At 38.5% G+C, this 23,007-nt stretch overlaps 1 protein-coding gene across 1 annotated transcript; it reads right to left on the reverse strand.

The window, feature by feature from the left end:
- Positions 1 to 2,598: 2,598 nt before the first annotated feature.
- On the reverse strand, positions 2,599 to 20,195 carry GOLGA5 (golgin A5). Its single transcript, XM_085061519.1, has 13 exons — positions 20,062 to 20,195; positions 18,791 to 19,406; positions 16,152 to 16,373; positions 14,969 to 15,188; positions 14,285 to 14,408; positions 13,303 to 13,506; positions 11,992 to 12,162; positions 11,347 to 11,475; positions 9,332 to 9,430; positions 7,505 to 7,730; positions 6,257 to 6,362; positions 5,282 to 5,345; positions 2,599 to 3,985 (listed from the first exon to the last, which is right to left on the reverse strand). Exons 2-13 carry the CDS (start codon positions 19,353 to 19,355, stop codon positions 3,905 to 3,907), a joined length of 2,211 nt encoding a protein of 736 aa, XP_084917645.1. The 5' UTR covers positions 19,356 to 19,406; positions 20,062 to 20,195; the 3' UTR covers positions 2,599 to 3,904.
- Between the last annotated feature and the right edge of the window lie 2,812 nt (positions 20,196 to 23,007).

Here is a 23,007-nt window from a genome sequence, read left to right on the forward strand (position 1 = left end):
ATCATGTCTAGTCTGTGGTTCATGATCCCTCCAGTTACTTGAGCTGCCTGTAGTATCAGACACTTTGTTCCAAAAGGTTGCAGTAAGTCCTTGATGAACAGCATTTAATTCAAGCAGTATTGCAGGAAGCAACATTAGGTAGGGAGAACTCAAAAGACCATTCCACTATTTGTGGAATGCAGTGATAGGATCCAGTTTTGCCACCAGCCTGATATCAAGTACCCTAAAATAGAGATTAAATTAATGAGTGCATTTCTGAAAGGAAACTGTATCTAAGAGGATTATTTATGTGAGTGCATACACATAGATGCCTGGTAGAAAAATGCAGATAATTTTGGGTGCTGCTATTCATCTGTCACAATTTCTGGTTTGCTGACATCTGTCTGCCTGTTTCCAAGTCAAGGCTTTCAAACTCAAGCTGTAGGGCAGGAGGATAACATACAGATGAAAGCACATTAAATTCTGATGAATTCTTTGTACTATTCTTACAGTTTCATAGCTAAATCTCTAGCAACACATTCATGTCAAATCTTATAATCAGGTTGCAGTCAGCAGAGAAATCCATTCTCTCTGGTAAAGCAATATGTCTCTCATCTATATTGATGAGAAATTAGCAGATTAATTGCCATGCAAGCCTGATTTTTCCCTTGTTAATGTTATCTGCAATCAAGCAATAAATTCACTTCCTTTGCACAGGGTCTTAGTATACATATGGCTGACCTAGTACAGCAAATAAAGCACAGATCAGGTATCTGCAAACCAAGGTGGCAAAGAAGAGTTTCATGGTCACATGAGGACTTGGGAGTGTGCACACAAAGCCCTCTTTCACAGAAACTCAAATCTGTCTCCAAGTACACCTGCCTAATTGAATGTGCCAAGATGACCAGAGTCTGAAAGACACAGGCCTTTTCTAGGCTGCAAAATATCAGGGAAAGAGTAGTTTTGCTCTCACCACCCATCCCTGCCTCCCTTTGCAGCCTCCTCCCTTCCTCCACCTGAGCAGCTCCCACCCTCACCTGTCTGCCAGCCCCTGTCCCAGCCAGCCTGGAGGGGACAGCTCCCCTCACCTCCTTCCAGAAAGGCAGCATAATGCACTCTGTCCTTCTGACCACAGCATGCAAACTGAGCACAAGTGGGGAGGGGGCAAATACAAATAAATAATGTGGGGCTCCCAATCAACCCTGTTCCTCACTTTTCACCTGTCAAACTGTATGCCTGGTAACTGGAGCAGCTTCAGTCCTGGGAGAGAGGAAATGAAAACTGACTTTTCAATCACAAAATAGCCCATTGTGCTCTCAAGGCAGCAAGATACAGCAGCTAGGAAACGAGATTCCTGTTTTCTGTGAGTTATGACAACCATTTATTTCCGGTGATAAGCTACAGTGTGGAAAGACAGGGTCAGCATTTGCAAAATATTTTCAAAACCCCTAAATTGATAGCTGGTCTCTGAAGTGGGACTAGTTTAACAACCCAGTAGTTTGACTGTCCCTCAAAAAGACTTGACACTTGGAATATCTTCCCACCATTTAGGAGAGTGTCTTGTTCACTGCAAAGCCATTTGTTCAGCAAGGAAACCTCCCAACAGCAAGGCACCACCATGAGGAGCTGCCTGCAAAATGATGTCCTTATGTCACCTTTGACCCAGAGCTGTGGCTCATGTCACAAATCTATACAGATGACACAGGGGCCCAACACCACTGGCTGGAGGCAGAAAGTACATCCTAGCCTTCAGCTCAAAATTTGACATTTACATTCAGAGAGACTCCATCACATGGCCTTGTGTGTTCTTGGACTGCATCTGTGCAGGTCATTAAAAGGAACTGTGGAGGCAAAAATCCAGTGTGTTTGAACAAAAGCTTTATGGAGTAGTTATTTCCTTGTCTAGCTCTGAAACTGTTTAGCACTGTCTGGAGCACAGGGCTGATGATATTCAAGCGCCCTGCACCAAAGACATCACAGGGTCAACACCACGTAAGCCCAAACTGATACTGAAATACAAGAGCTTAGTGCAATAGGCAAAAGTTAGCAGAAATCTTCTAGTGCTTAACCCTGTGAAATTTCAACCATAAAAATCTGGAAAACTGAAAAAAGGAATACTAATCTATGATGAAGGGTTTTGTAACAGCTTCAGTAAGTTTCACCAAAAAGAATGTATCTGTGCATTCTGAAGTTGTTGTCTAAATGAAAAAAAAATCCCACAAACAAAAAAAAAACCCAAAACAAACAAACAAAAAGAAACAACAACAAAAAAAAAGAAGAAAAGGGAAACCAAAAGAGAAAAACATAGGGAGAAATGGAAGTAGGAATACATATGCAGTTAGTGTAATGTCAGAAAAGCTGTAAGGGCTTTATACAACTAAGAATGCTCCTTTCAAAATGCCACAATATACTGAAATATCCAAAGATTCTGTTTTGGAAGTGTTTAAATGAAAAAACTGCATGTGTGTAGAAAATGTGCAAAGGTCCTTTACCTGATCTCCTTCCACACCAACCAGCTCCCCCTGGGGTTCAAAACTGGCTTTAGTACCAGAATTGAAAAGAAAACAGGCAACAGGAATTAGGCAAAGTGCAACAAATGTGATAGAGGGCAGACACAACTTACAATAAATGCTCTCTTTTATTACTGAGTTCATCAAAACATTTCAGTTTTCTCTGCAAGATCTGAATCAGAGCAGCAATACAGTCATTTGTCTACTGTAACATTTCCATAGGAGCCAGCGTGACAGACTTCATGCACAGGACCTAATGCTGTGTGTTCAAGCCACATGAAAACTGAACCACATCCTTAAGAGCAAGAGTGATAAATTGCTTGTAGTCATCTTTTCATTATCCAGCTGTGAGCACCACACAAGAAAACAAGAAATTTCTTAAGGAAAGACAGTGACTTTGTATGATTGTCTAATGATAATTCATAATTACAGAAAGCCACAGTCCAACAACAGAACTGTTACAGTAGGTTTGGTATTTTGGATTTTACTATAAATATTTGATAAGGTTTGTTTATTAGTATATTTGGTGAGTGTTTAGACATGAGAGATTTTTAATGTTTTGATAGATTTCATATAGAAATAGTTTTAATTAAGTACCCAAAGCTTTAGAAAATAAATGTTTCAATAAGATCTGATTAAGACACGTACTAATGGGAGAGGTATAAGAAATTGCAGTTAGAATATACAAATTTCAAGTGCAAAAGAAACAGCATTATTTCTCAACAGTTTAAACCTTCTTTCTCAAAAACCATCTCTCTTTCTCTAATAAAGCTAAAATACCAGCCTTTAAATAGGCAGCCCCACTATTCAGTTGGTAGGAAAGATACATCTATTGCACTAGAAGTACAAAGCTAAGAAGAATGCATAATATTTTATTCTGAAACTTATTTACAAAAATATATTGCACCAATCCATTGTCCTTTTTCCAGTTAATGTTAAGGAAAAGCCTATTATGTACAAAGTTAAAAACAGAAGTGCAAAAGCAGACTGAAAGAAACCAGGAAGAGCTTTATTTAAAATACTAAGTACAGTTTATTACCTGACCATAGCCCACATCCAGTATGACCCAAAATAATTTGTACCAGATATATCTGCAATTACTGAAATCCTTGCATTTCTCTGCAGAACAAGCCTCCTCTTCCACTCTAACCATCAGAAGGTCTACATAAAATGTAAAGGCTAATCAGAGCTTAACTTAACAGCCTCATTTTCCAGGTAAGTGATGCTCTTTTAGGTAAATTGAAAAAGCTACATAGTATTATACACATATTTGAAAGGTAGTGATAGATCAGGCATGATGGTTTTCATCCTTCTGAAACACCAAGAGGAAAAGTTCACTGATATTTCAGGACTGATTATTCTAAAGGCATTGCCAGTCCAAATTACATTAGCACAGCATATGGTCCTGTCTCAGTCTACCTGCCACTGGGACTGTCATGATGCATTTCTGGGGTGTAGGTAAGGAGAACAATCATAACCCAGAGATGAAGCAATGCCTGGGAAAAGAAAAGAAATAAACTTAGCACTGACAATCATCGTCCACAGCAGCAGTAAATAGGAGAGCTCTCAATGAGAGCTAATAAAACTTGTTTTTAAGAAATATTGTTATTAAAATATTTCTTCTGTTAATCAGATACTTCTAAAAATAATTGACATTTGAACAAAAAAATGCTGAATCAGATTCTGAAGAAGCTATTTACAGAAAACTAAAGACTTTACACAAGCAGCAAAAATAGAGCAGCCTGTTTTCCTCCATATTTGTGTTGTCTGGTTTCTCTTTTCCTCCATGCCACAGTGACTTCAGCTGTTCCCTCTGATACCCAGTCCCCAGCCAGCACATTATGTGATGTGCCTTGAGTGAGTGGTAAGCCACTACTCCTGTGCCAACTAGCTGACACCAGACTGTAAAACAGCCAAGTCCTGCTTTCCTCCTCCTTAACACAGGCACTGATGTGAGACATTTTTATGAATTCTGCAGAAATGTTGATGCTCATCCAAATTTGGCTGAAATTATCCAGTTAGAATAGAAACTGCCTGGAGTGCAAAAAGAAATACATAACCCGTATCTATTAAAAAAGTTTAAAAAATTCAAATTATAGTAGTCATGGTGAAGGTTTGAGCTGAAAAGGGGCAACTGACACTGACTGCCCAGCTCCTATACAGCCACCATCAAGTTTCAGGCTGCAGCTTCGGCAGCAGAAGTCATGGGTGTTTTTTACAAAGCCTGCCTTTCCACAGGCTCTGCAGCTGACAGGCACCTGCCCTCCAGTGGATAAGGGAGGCATTTCATTTCTAGCAGTTGCCAGCCTGACAATTTTGCCGATGGGGGTGAGCAACTTTCTACTATTTAAGTCTACCAAGAGAAAGTTTTTTTGCTACTTTTTCAGCTACTTGAGAAGAGTGATCATTAGTCACTGAAAAAAACAAAGTGAAGAGTCAAATATTAAATAAGCTCTCACAAATGTCATTTTCCTAAATGTAATACATGCAGGCATGGCAGGTTAACCTTGGCCAGTGGTCACTATTATTCTGTATTCTAGAAATCTACTTTCACAGTCCTTTAAATAGTAGTTATGTGTCTTTAAGACTGCTATACTAAGGATTTCTGGGAAAAACTGGAAACTGCCAAGCAGCATAACTCCAAAATGCTGTTATATAATTTGGTTCACTTTACAAAAAAAACCACATTGAGTTGTTAATTATATAGTCTTTTGAACATCAATCTTGCCATTTTAGACATGCTGGCATATAAACTGGCTATAGAAATCTCGCATTCAAGAAATCTGACTCACCATGTAAATGATTACAAATACTCTTGCTATGGGGTATCGCCTCAGAAAGATTCCCAGCCGAATGCTGTACAGGTGACAAGAGAAAACAAAACACACAATTCAACACTGAGCAACAAATTCCTGTTCCTCTCATCCCAGTCACCAAAAACTCAAACATCATGGCTTTGTTTCTGTCTTGAATTGGCTCAAACACACACAAGGCTTTTGTTTGTCTTGAATTTTACTTCATGTACTCAAAACATTAAGTGGAGTTGAAAAAATTCAGACCATAAAACATATCCTCCTAATTTTTTCCCAATCACAGACATCCGTTCAAAAGGAAATTCCAATACCATGGGAGCACAAAGGATTTTCATTCAAGGTATCTTGCTTTCAAAGGACTAAGAAGTATTACCAAATTTTGGTTTCTCTTGGTATTTGGTTCAAGTTTTGTGGCAGACCTTTGCTACGAATACTGTCAATTCACCTAACTTCTCAGAAAGAGATCCAAGTCTATCGCTGGATCCAGAATGATTTTCATTTACTAATTCCTCAAACAGATTAGCTTTCAAGGTAAACAGCTGCACTGGGTTATAAGTCAGAATCTTGTCTTCATCAGGACTGAAAGAGTATGGATGATACTCTCCAACTAACACATTTTTAGTGTTTATCACAGACAGTTAAAACCTCTGAAAGTAAAAAATGTAGAAGATGGTAATGAAATGTTAGACCTTTTTTCATGGCTTAGAAATCCTCTTGCATCAAAATCTGTTAAGAGCTTTGTTTAAATAATTGACTATAATTTGCAAAAGCCTAAGAATATTGATATCATAGGAAAGCACAAGTGAAGAGGGTTAATATTTAGTAATTTATACCACACTTACTTGCATTATTTTTAACTTTTTTCTTGTAAAAGCAATACAAACCGAAGTGTGTCACTTGAAAACTGCACAAGGATGACAGCAATTACACATGCATTCCCTTAGGAACCCTTACCTAAACTGATCTATACTGCTGGCAGCTTTGCGGACTTTCCCATACATTCCTGCCACGCTGCTATCCATGTCACTGAACAGGACAGGAACACTACGCATACGAGCACCTATTGCAAGGGAAAAAATTGCAAAAAATTAGCCAAGTTGTTGTTGAAAGAAACCAAATTGATAGTATATAACAAAGAGATATAAAAATAATATCAAAATAGTGATCAATATGTAGTGCGGTCAATTCTTCATAAACTTACAATTAAGTCAACCATTTCTTCAACTTAGTGTATTTTTAAAATGTTATATTTTACTAAATGGGTATGTTCATATTCAACTCCATTATGTCACAGTAACTATTAATGGGTGTATAAAATTATAGGCTTGACACTGGCACAGTTTCTCGGATTTTTTTTTTACTCTCATACAAGGAAACTTTGGCAATTCTGACACTAACTTGTATATTCAAAAATTTTTTACTTTATTTACATTTTTACTATGTATCAATTTTATTAAAGAAACAAAACAGATTCTTAAATAATGTTACTTTTATGCAACTAAACTTTAGCTTTCTCAAGTTACTTACAAACAACTCCTGCTTTGATAAGCAGAGAAATGGAAGTCTGGACTGTTATTTCACACACTCAGTGATTGTCCCTTGCTTTTAAAGTTACTTAACATATATACAAAATGACAAACTTTGGCTCTGAAAAGTAACATCTCAACACTATGGGTCAGCTGCTGAGGGTCTCCCAGAGATCTAGGACTAACAAACCAACCTCACCAGAACCATCATATTTTAAGCTGCTTTTAAATAAAAACAGAAAGCAAGGAAGAACTGAATTTCAACCAGACCAATTCTCAAAGGAAAGTATTCCATTCTTGCTCTCCTCCCAAATCCTTTTTGCAATAAAATACTTATATCCTGTTTCTGATATTCAGTTTAAGGCCCAAAACACAGGTTTATTTGCACCTATGACAGAATTGTTCCAATACTGCCATAGTATTGAGAATTAAATACTAAATTTGCTTTATTAAATTTACTGAAGTCATTTGCACATAAAAAGAAGCTTCTTATTTTTATTAAAAAATAAACTATTTTTTATGATACTGGCTGCTGTAGAGATCTCTAGCATAAGTAGCCTATTTTCAGGACTTATTTTTCCTTACAAACTCAGGCTTTCAGGGAAAGGCATTAGGAAGTAGAAAAGCCTGAACTGCAGAAAAGACAAGAGTTTTAATATTGTATTTCCTTATTTACCTTCAGCACCATCAATGCCTGCCATGTTAATGGAAGGTCCATTAGCACTGGTGCCTTGGATAGCCTTCAGCTGTTGCTCGAGCCGTTCCAGCTGGTACACAAGTGAGTTTTTCTCTGTGCTCAGGCTCTCCAACATGGTTTGCTTCTGAATTAGTGTTTCTGTCAGCTGATGGAGCCGGTTTTCTAATTCTGTCTGACTACTACTGCTTAGAGTCTTGTTTGTGAGCTAAAAAAGAGCAAAGAAAAAATGTCATACTAAATTCAAAGTCTGACCAACTGACATATTACTAAACTCTACAATAATCTAAGCCTTCAAAAAGCAAGTTACTCCACGGCAAAATTTTTACAAGGTAAGGCCATCAAAACTATCACCAATGAGTGCAATAGAGGAAACTTAATTTCAACAGTTGTTAACTTTACATTACTCAAGAAACTCTATATAAAAATGTATCTTCCTGTTTTCCACCTATAATCATACAAAGGCTTCTGTATAACCCTAGATTTGATCACAAAATTGATGCTATGCCTCAGAGACAAGTTTAAACAGCAATAAATAGCAAGCTAATCCAGCCTGGCAACCATACTTTCAAATTAGTGAATACATAAAAATGTTTTCCAACAAGAAAGGAAAAGCTCAGTACAGATGGGGAGAATCCAATGCCATTTTACAGGAAAACTTGAATGAAATGGTGAAAATCCAGGATATGTTGCAGAAGAACTGTGGAGCACTGAGGCAGAAAACATTATTGTACTAGCAAATAGAAACTGCAAGGCCGGCAAATGGATAATGCATTTGACATGGATCATGTCACTCAATTTGCAGAAAATATTTAAAGCAAATGGGAATCACCAGATCTGCTGTACATGCAATAGCTCATCTATTCACTAGAGTCTTGGGCCTCAGCCACTTTGTGGCATCATATTCCACAAAGATGTAGCTTCATTGATGAAAAAATAGAAAACAGGAATGGCAGATATCCAAAACACAAATTAGGTGCCTGCAACAGGGCAGGTGCAGGTAGTGCTGAAGTTCAGCACTACCAGAAATTTCATCTGCCAATGTGTCCAAGAAATCTTTATCACAACACTGACAACTTTAATTGTAACTGCACAGCTGATCACAGCTGACTCCAGACTACCAATTTCTCCACAAACAGACTACTCTTCACTATGCTGAAGTAATTTCACAAAATGAGGCCTATGCCTTTGTGCTGCCCAAGGAGACTGTTGCGGCTGTCAAGCATGAGAAGGGTCCAAAAGGCATTATACAAGGAAAACAAGTCCATCAACACACCAGTGGAACTTAGCAGAGGCTGAAACACTAACAACCCTAATTCAGCTGCTGATGCTGAGCATGTACACTGCAGTGAAGAAAGTGGCCAGGCCTGCATGCTGGCCCCAACTGCCACTGGGCAAGACAGAACAGTTGGCCAGATGGATCACTGAGTCTGAATGACCTAACTTAGGTTCTATGCCCAGTTACATGGATCTTGGAAGAATTCATAATGACCTAATTCAAACTCCAATGAGTTTTTTTAGTTTGCAAAGAGACGAATATTGATCCAACACCACCCCACCATGTCTAGTTGGAACAGAGGTTGATTTTTCTCCCCTGATATAAAAGCACATACAACTATAGTAAAGGCTATTTACATGGTTGCCTTCTTGTATTCCCTACTCTCAAAACTCTACTCTTTACTGAAAACAAGTACACCGTACCTCACTAGTAAAACCCTTATGGGATTTTTTCAGGATAGTTTAGTCAAAGGAGTAGTTCCTATCACTGTGTTCATAACTGAATGTGATAAAATTATTTTCGATACACACCTGATTTCTGAGCTTCTGAATTTCTTCCTCTCTGTCTTTTATTCTGCTTTGCAAAGTATTCTTTGTTCGATACAATTCTTCTTCAGTATAATGGAGTTCCTATAAAATTTATCACAATTACAAATAAAAGATGTTATACATATATGTATTTTGAGAGTCAAACTCTAGTTATCTAGAGCTTCACAACAGAATACAAGAAATCAATATGCTGCAATCAAATAGAAACTGAAATACTATCTTAGTTACACATCTGGCTAGGATGGGGAAAGAGAGAGCTGAGTGTCAAGACACAACCTACAAGGCCAATTAAATTCTTTTGTGGAGACTGCCCTAATATAAATATTAATCCAGACTAGTTTACTAAGAGTCACACAATTTCATTGGTACCATAATTTACCTTCCTTAAATTCCCACCATCTGTTGTAGTGGTATCTTGACACTATGCCAGTAATGTAACAATTACAAAATACTTCAAAAGTATCTGTATTCCTAAAATAAACTCAATAATTCAAAATACCATTCTTTAAACATGTTTGAAAACCCTTGGCATATCTCTCTATAAATCTGTATGACATACATCTTCCTCTATAGTTTAGGCTAAATTATCATAGCAGATGTGAAAGTAGAAGGAATACTAGTAAAAACCAAATTACTGAAGAGTAAAACTAACCACATGTTTTGTTACTCCCATGATTTAGTGACTATTTTAGCTCCCACTTAAGGACCTGTCAAGCTTATCTTTTACATTAAGACGATCTTCAAATCACTATCACTTCAGCTGTCAGCTGCTACAGAAAACAGACAACCCTGTTCTCTCTTTGAACCATCAGACGTACAGAAAATAACACCTCTACTTGTTTTCCATCTTCAGTTTCAGAAACCTTCCGACTATAGTTAAAGCACCTCCCAGACAGAACTGACCTAACTATATTAAGTATCAACACAAGCAATTATGTTAAAAGCACATGTAAATGGATGTCATCAAAAGGAAGACTTCGGTTTCTGCAATAACCAATAAGGCTTTTTTAAATTCACCTCACTCTTTCTATTGACTTAAAGCATATTCCTCAGAAGGGCAGGAGTAACAAAATACAATCTACCATCTGCTTTGACATAATAAACATCAGCTACCCATCAAGAGCAGACCTCGACTTCTGCCTTTTAATTAGTTCAAGCTGTGAGCATCCCATTAAAATGTAATTTCTGGAAGGATACATAATCCCGTAAGATAAATTGTTCCTAGCAAATACACAGTACTTGTGCTTTCCTTGTTATTGATTCTCTTTACGTGAGCCTTTTCTTACAAGGAAAATTTTTAACAGGGTGCAAAGTATTTGTACAATTCCTACTCAATCATAAGTTTTTTCACATGGAATTTGAGTTTGCCTTTTTTCCCCTGCCCTCTTTTTAGCACAAAGCTGCTTAAAACAAGGCAGTTTGCTCAAAAAGATGACACAATCTGACAGAATTCAGTAACATAATTCTATCAGTAATTTGTCTAATAGTGCAGTTTGGAAGTAACAACAATTAAATTCAGAACTGAGTAACAAATGGATTAAACAAAATACCTCTGAATTGGTACTACAATCACATCATTTCACAAGCTAAAACTTCTGCATTAATTGAGCACAGAAAGTTTCACAGTAGCCGCTTTAAAGGGTTGCTTGATATAAAAAAATGTTACAAATGTTACTATACCCCTGTTGTTTGATTGCTTCCCTGCTGAATAAAATTTAAGATTATGCTCAATTCTGTGCTCTCTTAGGGTCCTGTCTATTCAGCAAGATCTCTGTTCATCAGGAATATCCAGAAGGCCCTGACCATTGCTTGATCCTGGTTGCACTTTCCTTGACCTAATGACATTCACCAAGCTTTTGGGAATTTCTTTGGAATACTAGACAAAAAATAACTCAAACACTGCTTAAGTATCCAAATATTCTCTTATTAAGCCAAATGCTTTGCTGATGGCACCACATGGGGCCTAAAAGGAGATCCAGCTCTCAAGCATTCCTTACCTGTTTCTGCCGTTCTACTTCAGCTTCTGCCTCTTGCTTGGCCATTTTATGTGCTGATATCTGCTCTTGTAGGTCTTGAAGCTGCTCTCTCACTGACTCAGCTTCACTTACCTGCTGTGTCTCCATATCCTGAAACGAACAGAAATGTAACCATTTCACTAACATTCAAATGTTACTGCAAATCTGTCATAGGTAACAGCAAAGAAACTAGTACATGCAATTTCTTCAAAGGAAAAGGAAGGTGTGGGTGTATTGGAAAAATGACATTCAGTCATTTTATACAGAATATTTTTGCTAATACAGCAATAAACATACTTTGTGAATATGAAAGCTTCTTCCTTTCTACTGTCTACAGGCTGAAACTGTAAAATAGGCTTGCATGCAGCTGCTGTGTAGAGCCCATTATGCCAGCAGATGACTTGGATTACAGTGTTTCAAGGATTAGTAGCTAATGCAGAAGAGGATACAGGTGGTGGCTACAGAAATCACTATGCTTGTTAGGAAAGAAATGCTTCCCTTAAAAGGACACAGTAGTGAGGGAAGAGAGAAGGTAATAAAGACTAGAAACAACAGACCCACAGCATACAACAAAACAGTCCTTTGTCACAGCTAACTACAAATACAGGCATACAAAGGCACAGCTACCTGCAGCTCTGTTCTCATCTGTTGTATTTGCCCCATTAGCTTTTGTATTTCTTCTCTCTGAGTGTCTCGCTCATGTCTCAGTTCCTCCAGTTCCACTGTGCTTGCTGTATTGCTATCCAGGCCTTCAATACCAGAGCCTTCTTTTAAACTGTTTATCAACTTTTCTTTAGACTGAAAAAACAAGTCAATATATTATTTATAGCAGTATTGAACAAGTGCTCAACTAGAACATGCTGTAACAACTTTGTCTTAAAATTCAAACATAGGCATATCTGTTCTTTTATCCAATAAAGATCCTACACAATTGAAGATGAAAATGCTTCTGTACTGGTCATTTTTCTGATTTTGTGTATGCCACGAGACTAAGTTTACTGAAAGCCTGCATTACCTGTGGAAGAGTACTGCTTTGATCTTTACAAGTGCCTGGAATGTTAAACTTGTCATGGGTAATGATTTTGGCCCTCTAGGTACCATAATAGAGAAGATGCACACTAACAGACACTAAAGACAAAACTGATGCCCTTTTTCTCCTGCCAAGAAAACCAAGAACCAAATACAGTGGTAACTCTTCCAGGAAAGAGGATAAACCATTTTATTCAGTCAGCCTAATGTTAGCTTGACATTGACTTGCGATTTTAGGCTTTTCATATTTATCAAGATAATTAAAAACCTGTCCTTGAACATTTGATTAAATTAATTTTTCTAAACAGAGATCTCTGTCTTCAATATCTTGCTAACACGTATAAGCAGGACTCAAACTGACCACATTTGGACGTGATATCTTTGGCAATTTAAATAGTACAGAACTGCACAAAATACCTGATTTTGCCAATGCTTATATAACGTTGATCACACGCAACCTTTCAGGACATGGAAAAATATTCTCTGGTTACATGTTAAGTACCCATTCTATGCTATGCTTCAGCCTTAAGCAGAACAGAGCAATATTCTTGAATCAAGAATACTAGATATGGAACAAATTGTAGGTTTCATCTATTTAACTATCTAGACTTTTGGATGTGGAATGCAGTGACAGATGATGCGCAATAAGTGCAATGGTTCACTCAGAATTTTTTTTTCAGGTTCAGGACCTGAACTACCATTTTAATTATACCATTTCATCCATAAACTTAAGCTTACAAAATACAGACTGGTAGCTCTTCTATTATATATGTATCATTATAGATATGCCCCAGAACACATTACAGGTCATGTGAAAAAGAATCCCATAAGTTAGATTATTTGAAGCATTACACCTTAAAAGAGTTAAAGCATGCAAATCAAACCGTATTTCTTCACAACAATGCTTACTTGGAGAATGCGAGTAGCTTTCTGTTTATAGTCTATCAGTTCCTGTTTTGCAGATTCTAGGTGGCTTTTAGTTACTTTGACTTGCTGCTGAAGCTCATCAGCTCGCCTCTTTTCATCTAAATACTTTCTCTCTGCTACAGTTATCCCTTCTGCCAAGTTCTGACGTTCTGCTTCCACTTTACTTAGACGAGCAGCAAATTCGTTCTATTAGCAATAAAGAAACAATACTTTGTGTTTAAACATAGTCTCAACTTTAACCTAGAAAGGAAAAAAGAAAGTTTAAAAGCAACTACAGGGCACAACACCTCATATCTACCACCCCCAACTAAAGACACATTAGTGCTATGTGGAAAGAAATTCTGCTTCCTTAAGCAAGTGGTAAATAATCTAAGTAAGAATGTGTTTTTCTTTCCCTCACCACAAATAGTGAGGGAATAACAATCTTCCTACTATTCATATTTATTTAGCACACAAAAAAAAAAGCTTTCCCCTCAAAAAATACTATCAATCGTAGTCTGACATATTTTGAAGAACTTTAAAAAAAACAAAATAGACACTGATAAAGATTTTCAGACATGTTACTAAACATAACAAAGGCCAAATTAAGTGTGGAAAACACTCTCTATCAATAATTTACGTGCACTGTTGCCACAGAATTGATTATCCATCTTAATATGCTTAAGATAACACAGTAAAATTATGTAATAGTAAGTTGTGTAACAACATGGCATGGAAAACTAAACTGATTACCCAATAATTGTCGGCATTAATCCTCAAAAACTTTTACTCATGAAGCTTTCAAAATAACATAAGTAGTAAATTAGCCTCTCAAGGATACTTAGTGCAGCAGACAGCACATCCTTCCAAGCAATTAGTACCCTGAGCAGGAACTGAAGTCAAAGGGAGGAGAAAGCACTTGAAACTTCACAAATCTGATCTCAAAGGCAGAGTCTTAAAGTCTTCCTTACTATTCATGTCTAACCTGCATTTGTTTGTAACTTTCTTGTTCTCGCTTGAGTGCAGAGTCTGCATCACGCAGCCTCTCCTGAAGAGTTTGAAGGGCTTGATTTTGTAAACTGCTTCCTTCACTGTGGTCTTGTATTATCCTGAAATAGAGACACATTAAGTGGAAAAGAAGCAAGCTAGTGTGATTTTTTGTGTAGCAATATAACCTCCTGGTTTCCAGACCTACTTTGAAAATTTGCCCAGTAGATTACTGCATATGGCTGACTACAGGTGCGAGGCTTGGCGTTAATGACTCACACTTCTCCTCCCTGACATCTATTCTGGACATCCACTCGCTAATTCACATCCCAGCACTGAGATAAGTTCAGAAAAACCTTTGTATTTGTGGAGAAGCAAGTCTATTTTTCAAGGTAAAAAAAGATTCTTGGGACCTTCAGCTTCATGCCTCTGACAAACATAAATACTTTATACAAAGTGGATTTCAATACTCAGATGCCAATTGATGTCCTATTTAATACTCATTTGTCCTGTTCCCACTACCAACTATGATATAGCAGTCTTAGAGCAAACTTTAATCCTTGTATTTCCCATCTTTCATTAGTTTATTATTTTTTATTCTTGAAGAGACTAAACTATCGACCTTGATTTTTTCAAATTTATTACTACTTGCAGAATTCCAAAGTATGAAATGATGAAGTACCGTGATTTTTCACTCTGCAGTGCTTCCAGAGCTTCTGTCCGAGCACTTAAGAGCTGATCAGCTTCTTGCAACCGTACTTTCAGCACAGCTAGCTGTGAATCTTTGGCACCAACAGCTTCTGTCAGATCATCAACTCGAGCCTGAAGTTCTCTAACCATCCTGTCACTCTTTGAATGGTCAACATTCCACTTCTCCACCTTCTCCCGGGATTTGTTCAGTTCTACAAAATAAGAAGTTTACAAAAGTAGATATGGCAAAGTCATGTAAGCAGTCAGGATGCGCCTATCTCATTTTGTAAAGAAAAAAGTTAAATACAACCAAGTTGAAGTAAAACTGAAAATTTATGAGCAACCAGGAAGTAACTAATGCCAGACTGGCTGTCAAAGCACAACCCATAAAATTTTGGAGGTGATCTCAAAATAGACATTTTCTTATGGGTCACATTGCATATGACACATTTCATCTGCCCCACCCCTTGCAGAGGCCTACTGACAAATATCCCTGTGTGAAGAGAAACCTCTGCATAAAGCACCTGGTTTAACTCTAATTTAAGTTTATTGCCACATAAATAACAATAGAAAAACACACCAGTGGTGAACAATGCCTGAATACTTAGAAGCTTCTGTTTTTAATCTAACATCACACATTAAACTTCACTGGAAATTAAAATTACCTGGCTTATGCAGTTAGTGTGAAAAAAATGTGGTACCTCAATTTTGCGCATAACAGCAGGAGTTCACTGAATGTTTTAGCATTTAACTTGTATTCACATTTTTTATATCTGTAACTTCATTTGGCTTTGAAAAAGCCAGTGACATCATATTAAAAATACTAATTTTACATTTTTACTGTCAGTTTCTAGGTATCAAGAGACTGTAGTGTACTACAGCCAGAAAGTAGTCAGTTTGAAGTGTTTAAAGGAATTTATCCATTTTTTAAAAAGTATTTTGCAATAACCATTAAAATGCAGGAAAACTCTTTTAAAAGTCGTATTTGCCACCAGTGTTTTAATAAGGTGTAAACTTTGTAACTAGAACTCATTTTAATCAACATTTGCTTTATCTTTGTAGCTGATTACATGGCAAGTCATACATGCAAAGGTACCTGGAGAGTTTTTATTATAAATACATAGAGCATTGTTTCTTAGTTCACTAGCATTTTACTAACATTCTAGGTGAAGTACCTTCTTGTGTTTCTTTGGACCTCTGTATCAATGAAGCCACTTCTTGATTTAGAGACTGAACTTCATTTCGCAGCAGCTGATTCTCCAGGCGAAGATTGGACAGCTCATGTGATTTGGAATCATCACTAGCTGAAAGGCTGGGGTTGGTTACTGCACTTAATGATGAATCCTTCACACTGCTCCCTTGTGCTCCCAGGCCAGAGTCTGAACTGTCTGGAGTTTCTGTATGGAGAGATGCAAGTTAGAACTAATGCGTGTATTTGTAAGCTGTTTTTTTATAAACAGTAGTTCCATGTTCTGCATCAATGTAACAACATTAAGTAACAACAATAATGCTAATAAATCAGAATAGTTTATACTGAAAGGGAATATGGAGCTGCTTCTCACAAGGGATTGCATAAAATAGGACTATTTACACACATCATTCAGTGTTTTTGTTAATACAGCAAGACAAGACATAGAGATTTAAAAATTTCCTATTATACAAATGGCAACTTTACGATTTCAGGACATTAACACTCTATTTATGACTTGGTTGCTCACAGAAGTCCTTAGAAGCTGAAGAGTAACAGAAAACATTAAATATAGATAGCAACTAACTAGTGCAATTTTTAGTATGAGCTCATTCTGGGTTTCCATTCAGGTTTTGCAAATGTCAATTTTATTTTAAAGGAGAGAACAATAAAGGAACTCCTAGCACTATTCTGAACAACAGTCCCCTGCAGGGAAGGAGAAACCAACAGCCTTTTCCCATCATGCACAAACACAGTACCCTTGACTAACACTGTGAAAGCTACAGATCCACTGTATGAGTCTTGATTCCAGCATGCAGATAGTTGGAAGCTTTGCAGTAATGTTAAAATAAAATGACTTAGCAACAATGAACAAACAAACAGGCAATCCAAAAACATTACTTTTGAATTTAGTATGTCCCAGGTGAATGATGCTGAAAATCCAGGGGGGCCAGAGTGCAACTAATTCCAAACAAGACTGCAGTGAAATTGTTAAAACATTATTTACTTCCCCTTGTGATCACTAACCAACCTGCTTCACCTTTCTTCTTACCACTGCAACAGCCCCTATCACCCCAAGCCCAGGGAACTGGGGCACCCTATTAATTCTGAGCAACACCACACCCACAAGTAGCAGCAGTGACAAGAAGATTTCTTCCACATTTTCTCAAACCCTTTTCCAATTTAAGCGATTCTAAGAAGTGTCATCATCTTTCCTCTGATTTATTTACATAGTTTCCAACTTGTGAAACAATTTAGGCTCATTTCTTTGTTTGGAAAACTCAATAGATTAGAGAAGCTAATGAAGCAAGAAATAAGCCGTTTATACCATGAATTAGATTATAACCATGGCAATATACAAAGTATAATGTTAATTGGTTTTGTCTATAGCTAATACATCATAAGCTACTTCAACAGATTCTGTGCTGAATATTTAAAAGACACATATATATCTGTACAATCAACTTTGGAAAACAGCATGCTTAAATCCTGTGTTGGAACTGCACCCTTTCTTACTTAGCAGCTCCACAATGCAAACTTTGCTCAAAAATCCTCAGAAGACAATTCAACAGGCCACACTGAGCAAACAAATGTTTCTTGAGCACCAATCAGACAGGCCACAGAGCCAGGTCTAACATATCTGAATTATTTATTATTAGTAGTAAACCTTAATGAAAACTCACAGACTCAGAAAAACATTCACATATTTGGAAATTATCCCTTTTTATGCCTAAAGCTTTTCAGCACACTTAATGTAGTAAGTAAAAAAAACTAGCATTTACAATGCTCAAAGTACTGAACAAATAATAAAGTATTCTAAAACTATTGTTAATAACAGAACCATTTTCTTCAATTTTCTAAAATAAATAACAGCAAAGTAGCACAGCAACAAGGATGGAGTACAGACTGGACAGTCTGATTGAAAACGTAAGTTTCTGACGCTTCCAAGCCACATTCTCCTTTGTGTTATTGACTTGAGCACAGCCCCATCTTTTGACTATCTGGCCACGAGGCTCATTCAGGCCTCTGGATCTAGACTGCAGTCGTGAACTACTTCTGGCAAACCCAAAGTTTTTATCTCTCTAGCTCTCTCATGCCTGTAGCTCTACAACAGCTGTCTGCATCCAGCTTCCCATCCTTCAGGACAAGCAAGTTTGCCAGGTTATCCCTTCTGTGTGGTGGAACAGGGAACACCTCCTACCACCTCACATGCTGCACTGGGCAACAGCCAACACAATCCATCCATGGGTGAAAGTCACTCGCCCTTCCACGTGCCAACAACAGGGAAGGGCATGAGTGACCAAACAAATGCAGCAGCACCTGTATTTCTACATGGGGACATATGGGGCTGATGCAAGGTTAGATTAGACAGGTCAAGGTGAGCAGTAGGAACAAGGTAGATCCAGAGCACAAAAGATTTAGGCATTAATTATGTAGCTTGTTAAATTAGCATAGTATCTGGTATTGCCACAGTAATAAAAAATGTGAAAGGCCATGATGCACCTCATACATTTGACATACTACCAGCATTAAACGTTTCAGGAAGTGACAGTAAATGCATTACCTAGCCTTACCCTAGACATACTTGGGTTTTAAATATCTCTAGGTTCAATACTATTTAACTACCATTGCCTTGGCTCCTGATGGAATTATCTTCAGTAGTTTTTGCACTCTGTGTACTGGTAGACACAGAACTAATGCTTGAAGTCCGAGAGTGATTTTGAAGAACAGGTGCCTTGCTCCTCTCCTTTTTAGAGTCTACCCTTCCATTAGGCTCTTTCTCCGAACTGTTGAGAAAATCAAATAGCAACTCATCATCAGGTTCTGACTTTTTTCTTCTCACAAAATGTGAAGCAGCCCTGGATGTGGAAACACTTTCTACTGGAGAAGCAGCCTCTGAAGATGTCCTACGTGCTGTTTTAACATTTGCTGTTCCTGCCAGGATTGTGGCCTTTTGGTGTTTAATATTATCAGCTGCTGAGGAGATGTAGGCTGCTTTGGATGCTGTCTGGTATTTCAGTTCTCCAGTATGCTGGCGCACTTCAGAATATTCATTGGCAGAGTCCAGGTTCTTATTATCATAAACTGCATTGCTTGATGTGTCTTTTTTGCTCAGAGCCGATGCAGCTCCTTGATCAACTCTGTTGAGCAGATCCTCTGCCTTTCCAGCGAGATCAGCAAGCCAAGACATGATGAGTGGCTGTTGATGAACTCTGCACAACTAAAATTTCAGGACCATATACTGCAAAAGACATAGAATAATTGCAAATCAGACTGCTGCTAAAAAGGCAAGATGTATGGTTTACCTAAACAACAGTTGTGTTAATCTATTAGTGCTGTAGTTATTTTAGTACTTTCCTTCTATTTGTTTGGTATTTTGCTGTCTTGGTAACTCATGGAAACAAACCAAATCAGTTTCTGAGGAAAAGAGATAAAACCAAGGCTTTAAAATGAAAGTTTTAAAATCAAAGCTATTAAAATCAGACCACTGCATCAGTTTCTGGTATCATCAGCTACTACAGAGTATCACAAAAGAGAAAACAACTGAGCCTTAGATGTTTGGCCTGCAAATTCCCAGCCTGGCTTAGGCAGAGATCTTCTCCTCCCCAGACTCTGCAGCCCGCTGCCCTCCCGTGACACCAACCCGGCGCACAGGTGCGTGTCTGCACCTCACCAAGGGCCTGCGACACCACACGGGCGGCGTGCGCCTCCACCCCAGCTCCCGGGAAGAGCTCCTTCAGCCCGGGACAGGACTCTGCAGGGCAGCGCAGAGGCGGACGGGAGGGCGACGTTCAGAGCGGCCGCTGCCCCCCACCCCCAGCACCGCCCGTCCGCGGCCCTCCCCAGGCCCGGCCCCACTCAGGAGCGGCGGGGGCCTCAGCAGGGCCCGGCCTCACCTCCTGCAAGCGCGGTGGCGCCCCGGCCCGAGGGCAGCCGCAAGCAGCCGGCGGGCAGCGCCGCTCACCGCGGGGCCGCGGGTCGGGCCGGGCGGCTCGGCGCCATCGCTTCCGGCAGACGTGGCCGCCTTTCCGGGCGGAGCAGCGCGCATGCGCAGGGAGCACAGCCCCGCCCCTCCCGCGCGCGCCGCCTGGCGCCGTGTGCAGTCATTGCTGAGGGGAAGGTCGTGAGGAGTCGTGAGTGCCACGGAGCCACAGCATTGTCTGCGCTGGAAAACATCTCAAAGATCAATTGGCGCAGCTGTGAGCCCAGCACTGCCAAGCCCACTAGTTAAATCATGTTCCCAAGTGCCGCGTACTTCTGACTGTAAAGTCCTTCCCTGCAGTACTTGAAACTTTTCGAGTTTTATGGCTGTTATCTCTCTTCTGTAAATGCTTCTTCTTAGTAAGGACAGCTGTTAAAGTGTACATAAAGTACACTTAAGGTACTAAATACGGTTAAGTTTTGTCATTCATCCTTTCACTCCCCCTTTATTTATTCCATCAAACAACCTTCCATGCCAACCTATCACAACTAACCACCATAATTGCTTCATGGAGAGTTTCTATTCATACCTGAAGTACCAGCAAGAATGTGAATGAAGACAACATTACAGCTCCTGCCACTTCAGATCCTCCTCTGTTAAGAACCTTTTTGCTCCTCACTATAATGCTGAATGCATGGCTAGTGACTTACATCTATGTTTCCCCAGAGCTCTAGTTGTCATCTTCTGAGATCACACCGTACAATATTCTCTGTAGCTAGGTTTCTGGAGTATTCTCTCACAGGCAGGCTGTTATCAAGTTATCGGAATGTTGTTATCTGGCTTACAGAAGTTCCCTTACATCTTACTACAGTAATCCTCTTCAATGGAGAAGACTATGAAGAGCTCCTGTGTAGGTCAAAGGCTTCAAAATGTTTGTCTACAGATATGAATTATCAATTGTCATTGGGCATCCTTAGTGCTTAAGCCCAAGCAGGAGACATCAGGCCTATATATGCTGCCTATTCAGAGCATACTCATGGCACTAGGACTGGCACAAGTTAATGGAAAATCCATCCTGCCTCATTGCAAGTTCAGCAACACATTGGAAATAATAATAATAAACCAAATGAATTCACAACCTTCAACTTTTACATCATGTGAATCAGCTGCACATAATGATAATGTCAATTAATGTGAATGTATCACCTTCTGAGGCACTAAGAAAAGGGGAGGGTTTTGGGAGATTGCAATTGTTACAAGTTAACACTGGTTTTACCGACTTGTTTGGCCTTCATAACATGTTACAAATCCCCTCAGTGGAAAATTGACACATGATTGTGAATGTTTGAAGTATTTTATTATTGCAGACCAAAGTGACATGAACAATGTTCAAAAGAAACACAAGGGGGCAAAGCTAATGCATGAGATTATCTCAGTGTTTTACAGAAAGGATACAGACAAAGCATATTTCAATCCCAAAAATATCCACTGCATCTAACAAGCCCTTCTCTGCTTTCGAGTCTGAAAACATTTTTAGGAAATATACCCACAATATATATATCTACCCACAGTAGAGGTATATAATCAGCAAAAGAAATTCAATACACAATTTAACATGCCCTATTCTAGAGCCATTGCATTGTCCTAGTTTGACTGAATCATCTTACAGACATAAAATAGTTAAGATAAATAAATGGTTTAAAAGAGGTGCCTTTTAATCAAAATTCCATAGGCAGACTCCTAGGATCACATCTGAACTGCCCACAGCCTGAGAATTTCTAGATCTTGCAGAGGACATAATTATTTTCCTTGAAGTAAATTCCATGGCTTCCCCCTTCATACAAGATCTTCAAAACAGGGATCCTGTATTGCCAAAGGTGTTGGCTGGGGGGGGGGGGGGGACACACACCAAATCCTTTAAGTCCTGTATAGATTTTATATTGATTTGTTCAGATACAGAATTATTCCATAAAAGAAAACATGCTTTATGTGTAACCTGGAAAACAGTTATTCCCTCTGAATGTTCTGATAAAATGTAGTAACTTCACTACAATTTCCCCCCTTCATGTCTCCCATGTGGTGTGTAATCTTTGCAGTTTCCTGATCTTCGAGAAGACATAAAGGTTACAGCAACACTATTAAATTTTGTCCCATTTACATTTTCACAATCACTGATAGTCTCAAAAAAATAATGTTTCCATTTAAAAAAATTAGAAAAAAAAAAGCAGAAAGTTTACTGGTAGAGACCCTGAATAAGCTGTGCTATCTCTTTCCTTGGTGCTTCCTTGAGATCTGTTTTTTTATTCCCATAACTGATGTTCTCAGGTTTTGCAGGGTGGTGAGGAAGACAGAGGAAGGAAAGAGAACTTGCTGTTTGTTTCACTGACCTATTTATAAAGTAGGTCCTTTGTCTGCACTATTGACAGTTACTTCTAAGAATCCTGTGACTGCCAGACTGTGGTGAGAATATTTAATTTTGTCACAAGGGGCCTACAGCTTCATTAACTACCACTGAAAACTCTCAGGTGCTTTTTCATTTTACAGGTGCCTTCCCGAGAGTCCAGGCCCTGATCTGATATGCTACACATGTTGCTGCACAGCTTGACAGGTTCTGGCTGAAATTCTCTGTCTGCAAGCACAAAAAAGGAGAGATTTGTATCTAGCTGTAGACCAAAAATTGGACTCTCTGTACAAAGTCTTTAGATCCTTATTCATACTCAAAGTAGATGTAATTTTTAGATATAAATTACAGACATTATATTTCCTATTATAGCTCTCATTGTAAGGAAATTTAAATAAGAAAGCTAGAAAATATCTGCCCCAATAATTATATCACAGCAAGATTAACTCACTTCCTCAAAACTCATTGCAAGAAAACTATTGGGGCTTTAGGTTTGATCTTTTTTTTAATTAAGAAAAG

The sequence above is a fragment of the Lichenostomus cassidix genome, chromosome 5 (genome assembly GCF_008360975.1).
Source record: "Lichenostomus cassidix isolate B80296 chromosome 5, HeHo_3.0, whole genome shotgun sequence".
Classification (NCBI taxonomy): Eukaryota; Metazoa; Chordata; class Aves; order Passeriformes; family Meliphagidae; genus Lichenostomus; species Lichenostomus cassidix.

Bases quoted from the DNA above. Each gene is read 5' to 3' on its own strand.
- GOLGA5 (XM_085061519.1), bottom strand. From the start codon at position 19,355: ATGTCTTGGCTTGCTGATCTCGCTGGAAAGGCAGAGGATCTGCTCAAC. The intron at 15,189-16,151 runs GTACTTCACCTA...CTTATTTTGTAG, and splicing joins GTCCAAAGAAACACAAGAAG to AACTGAACAAATCCCGGGAG. The intron at 14,409-14,968 runs GTACTTCATCAT...TCTCTATTTCAG, and splicing joins CTGCAGAGTGAAAAATCACG to GATAATACAAGACCACAGTG.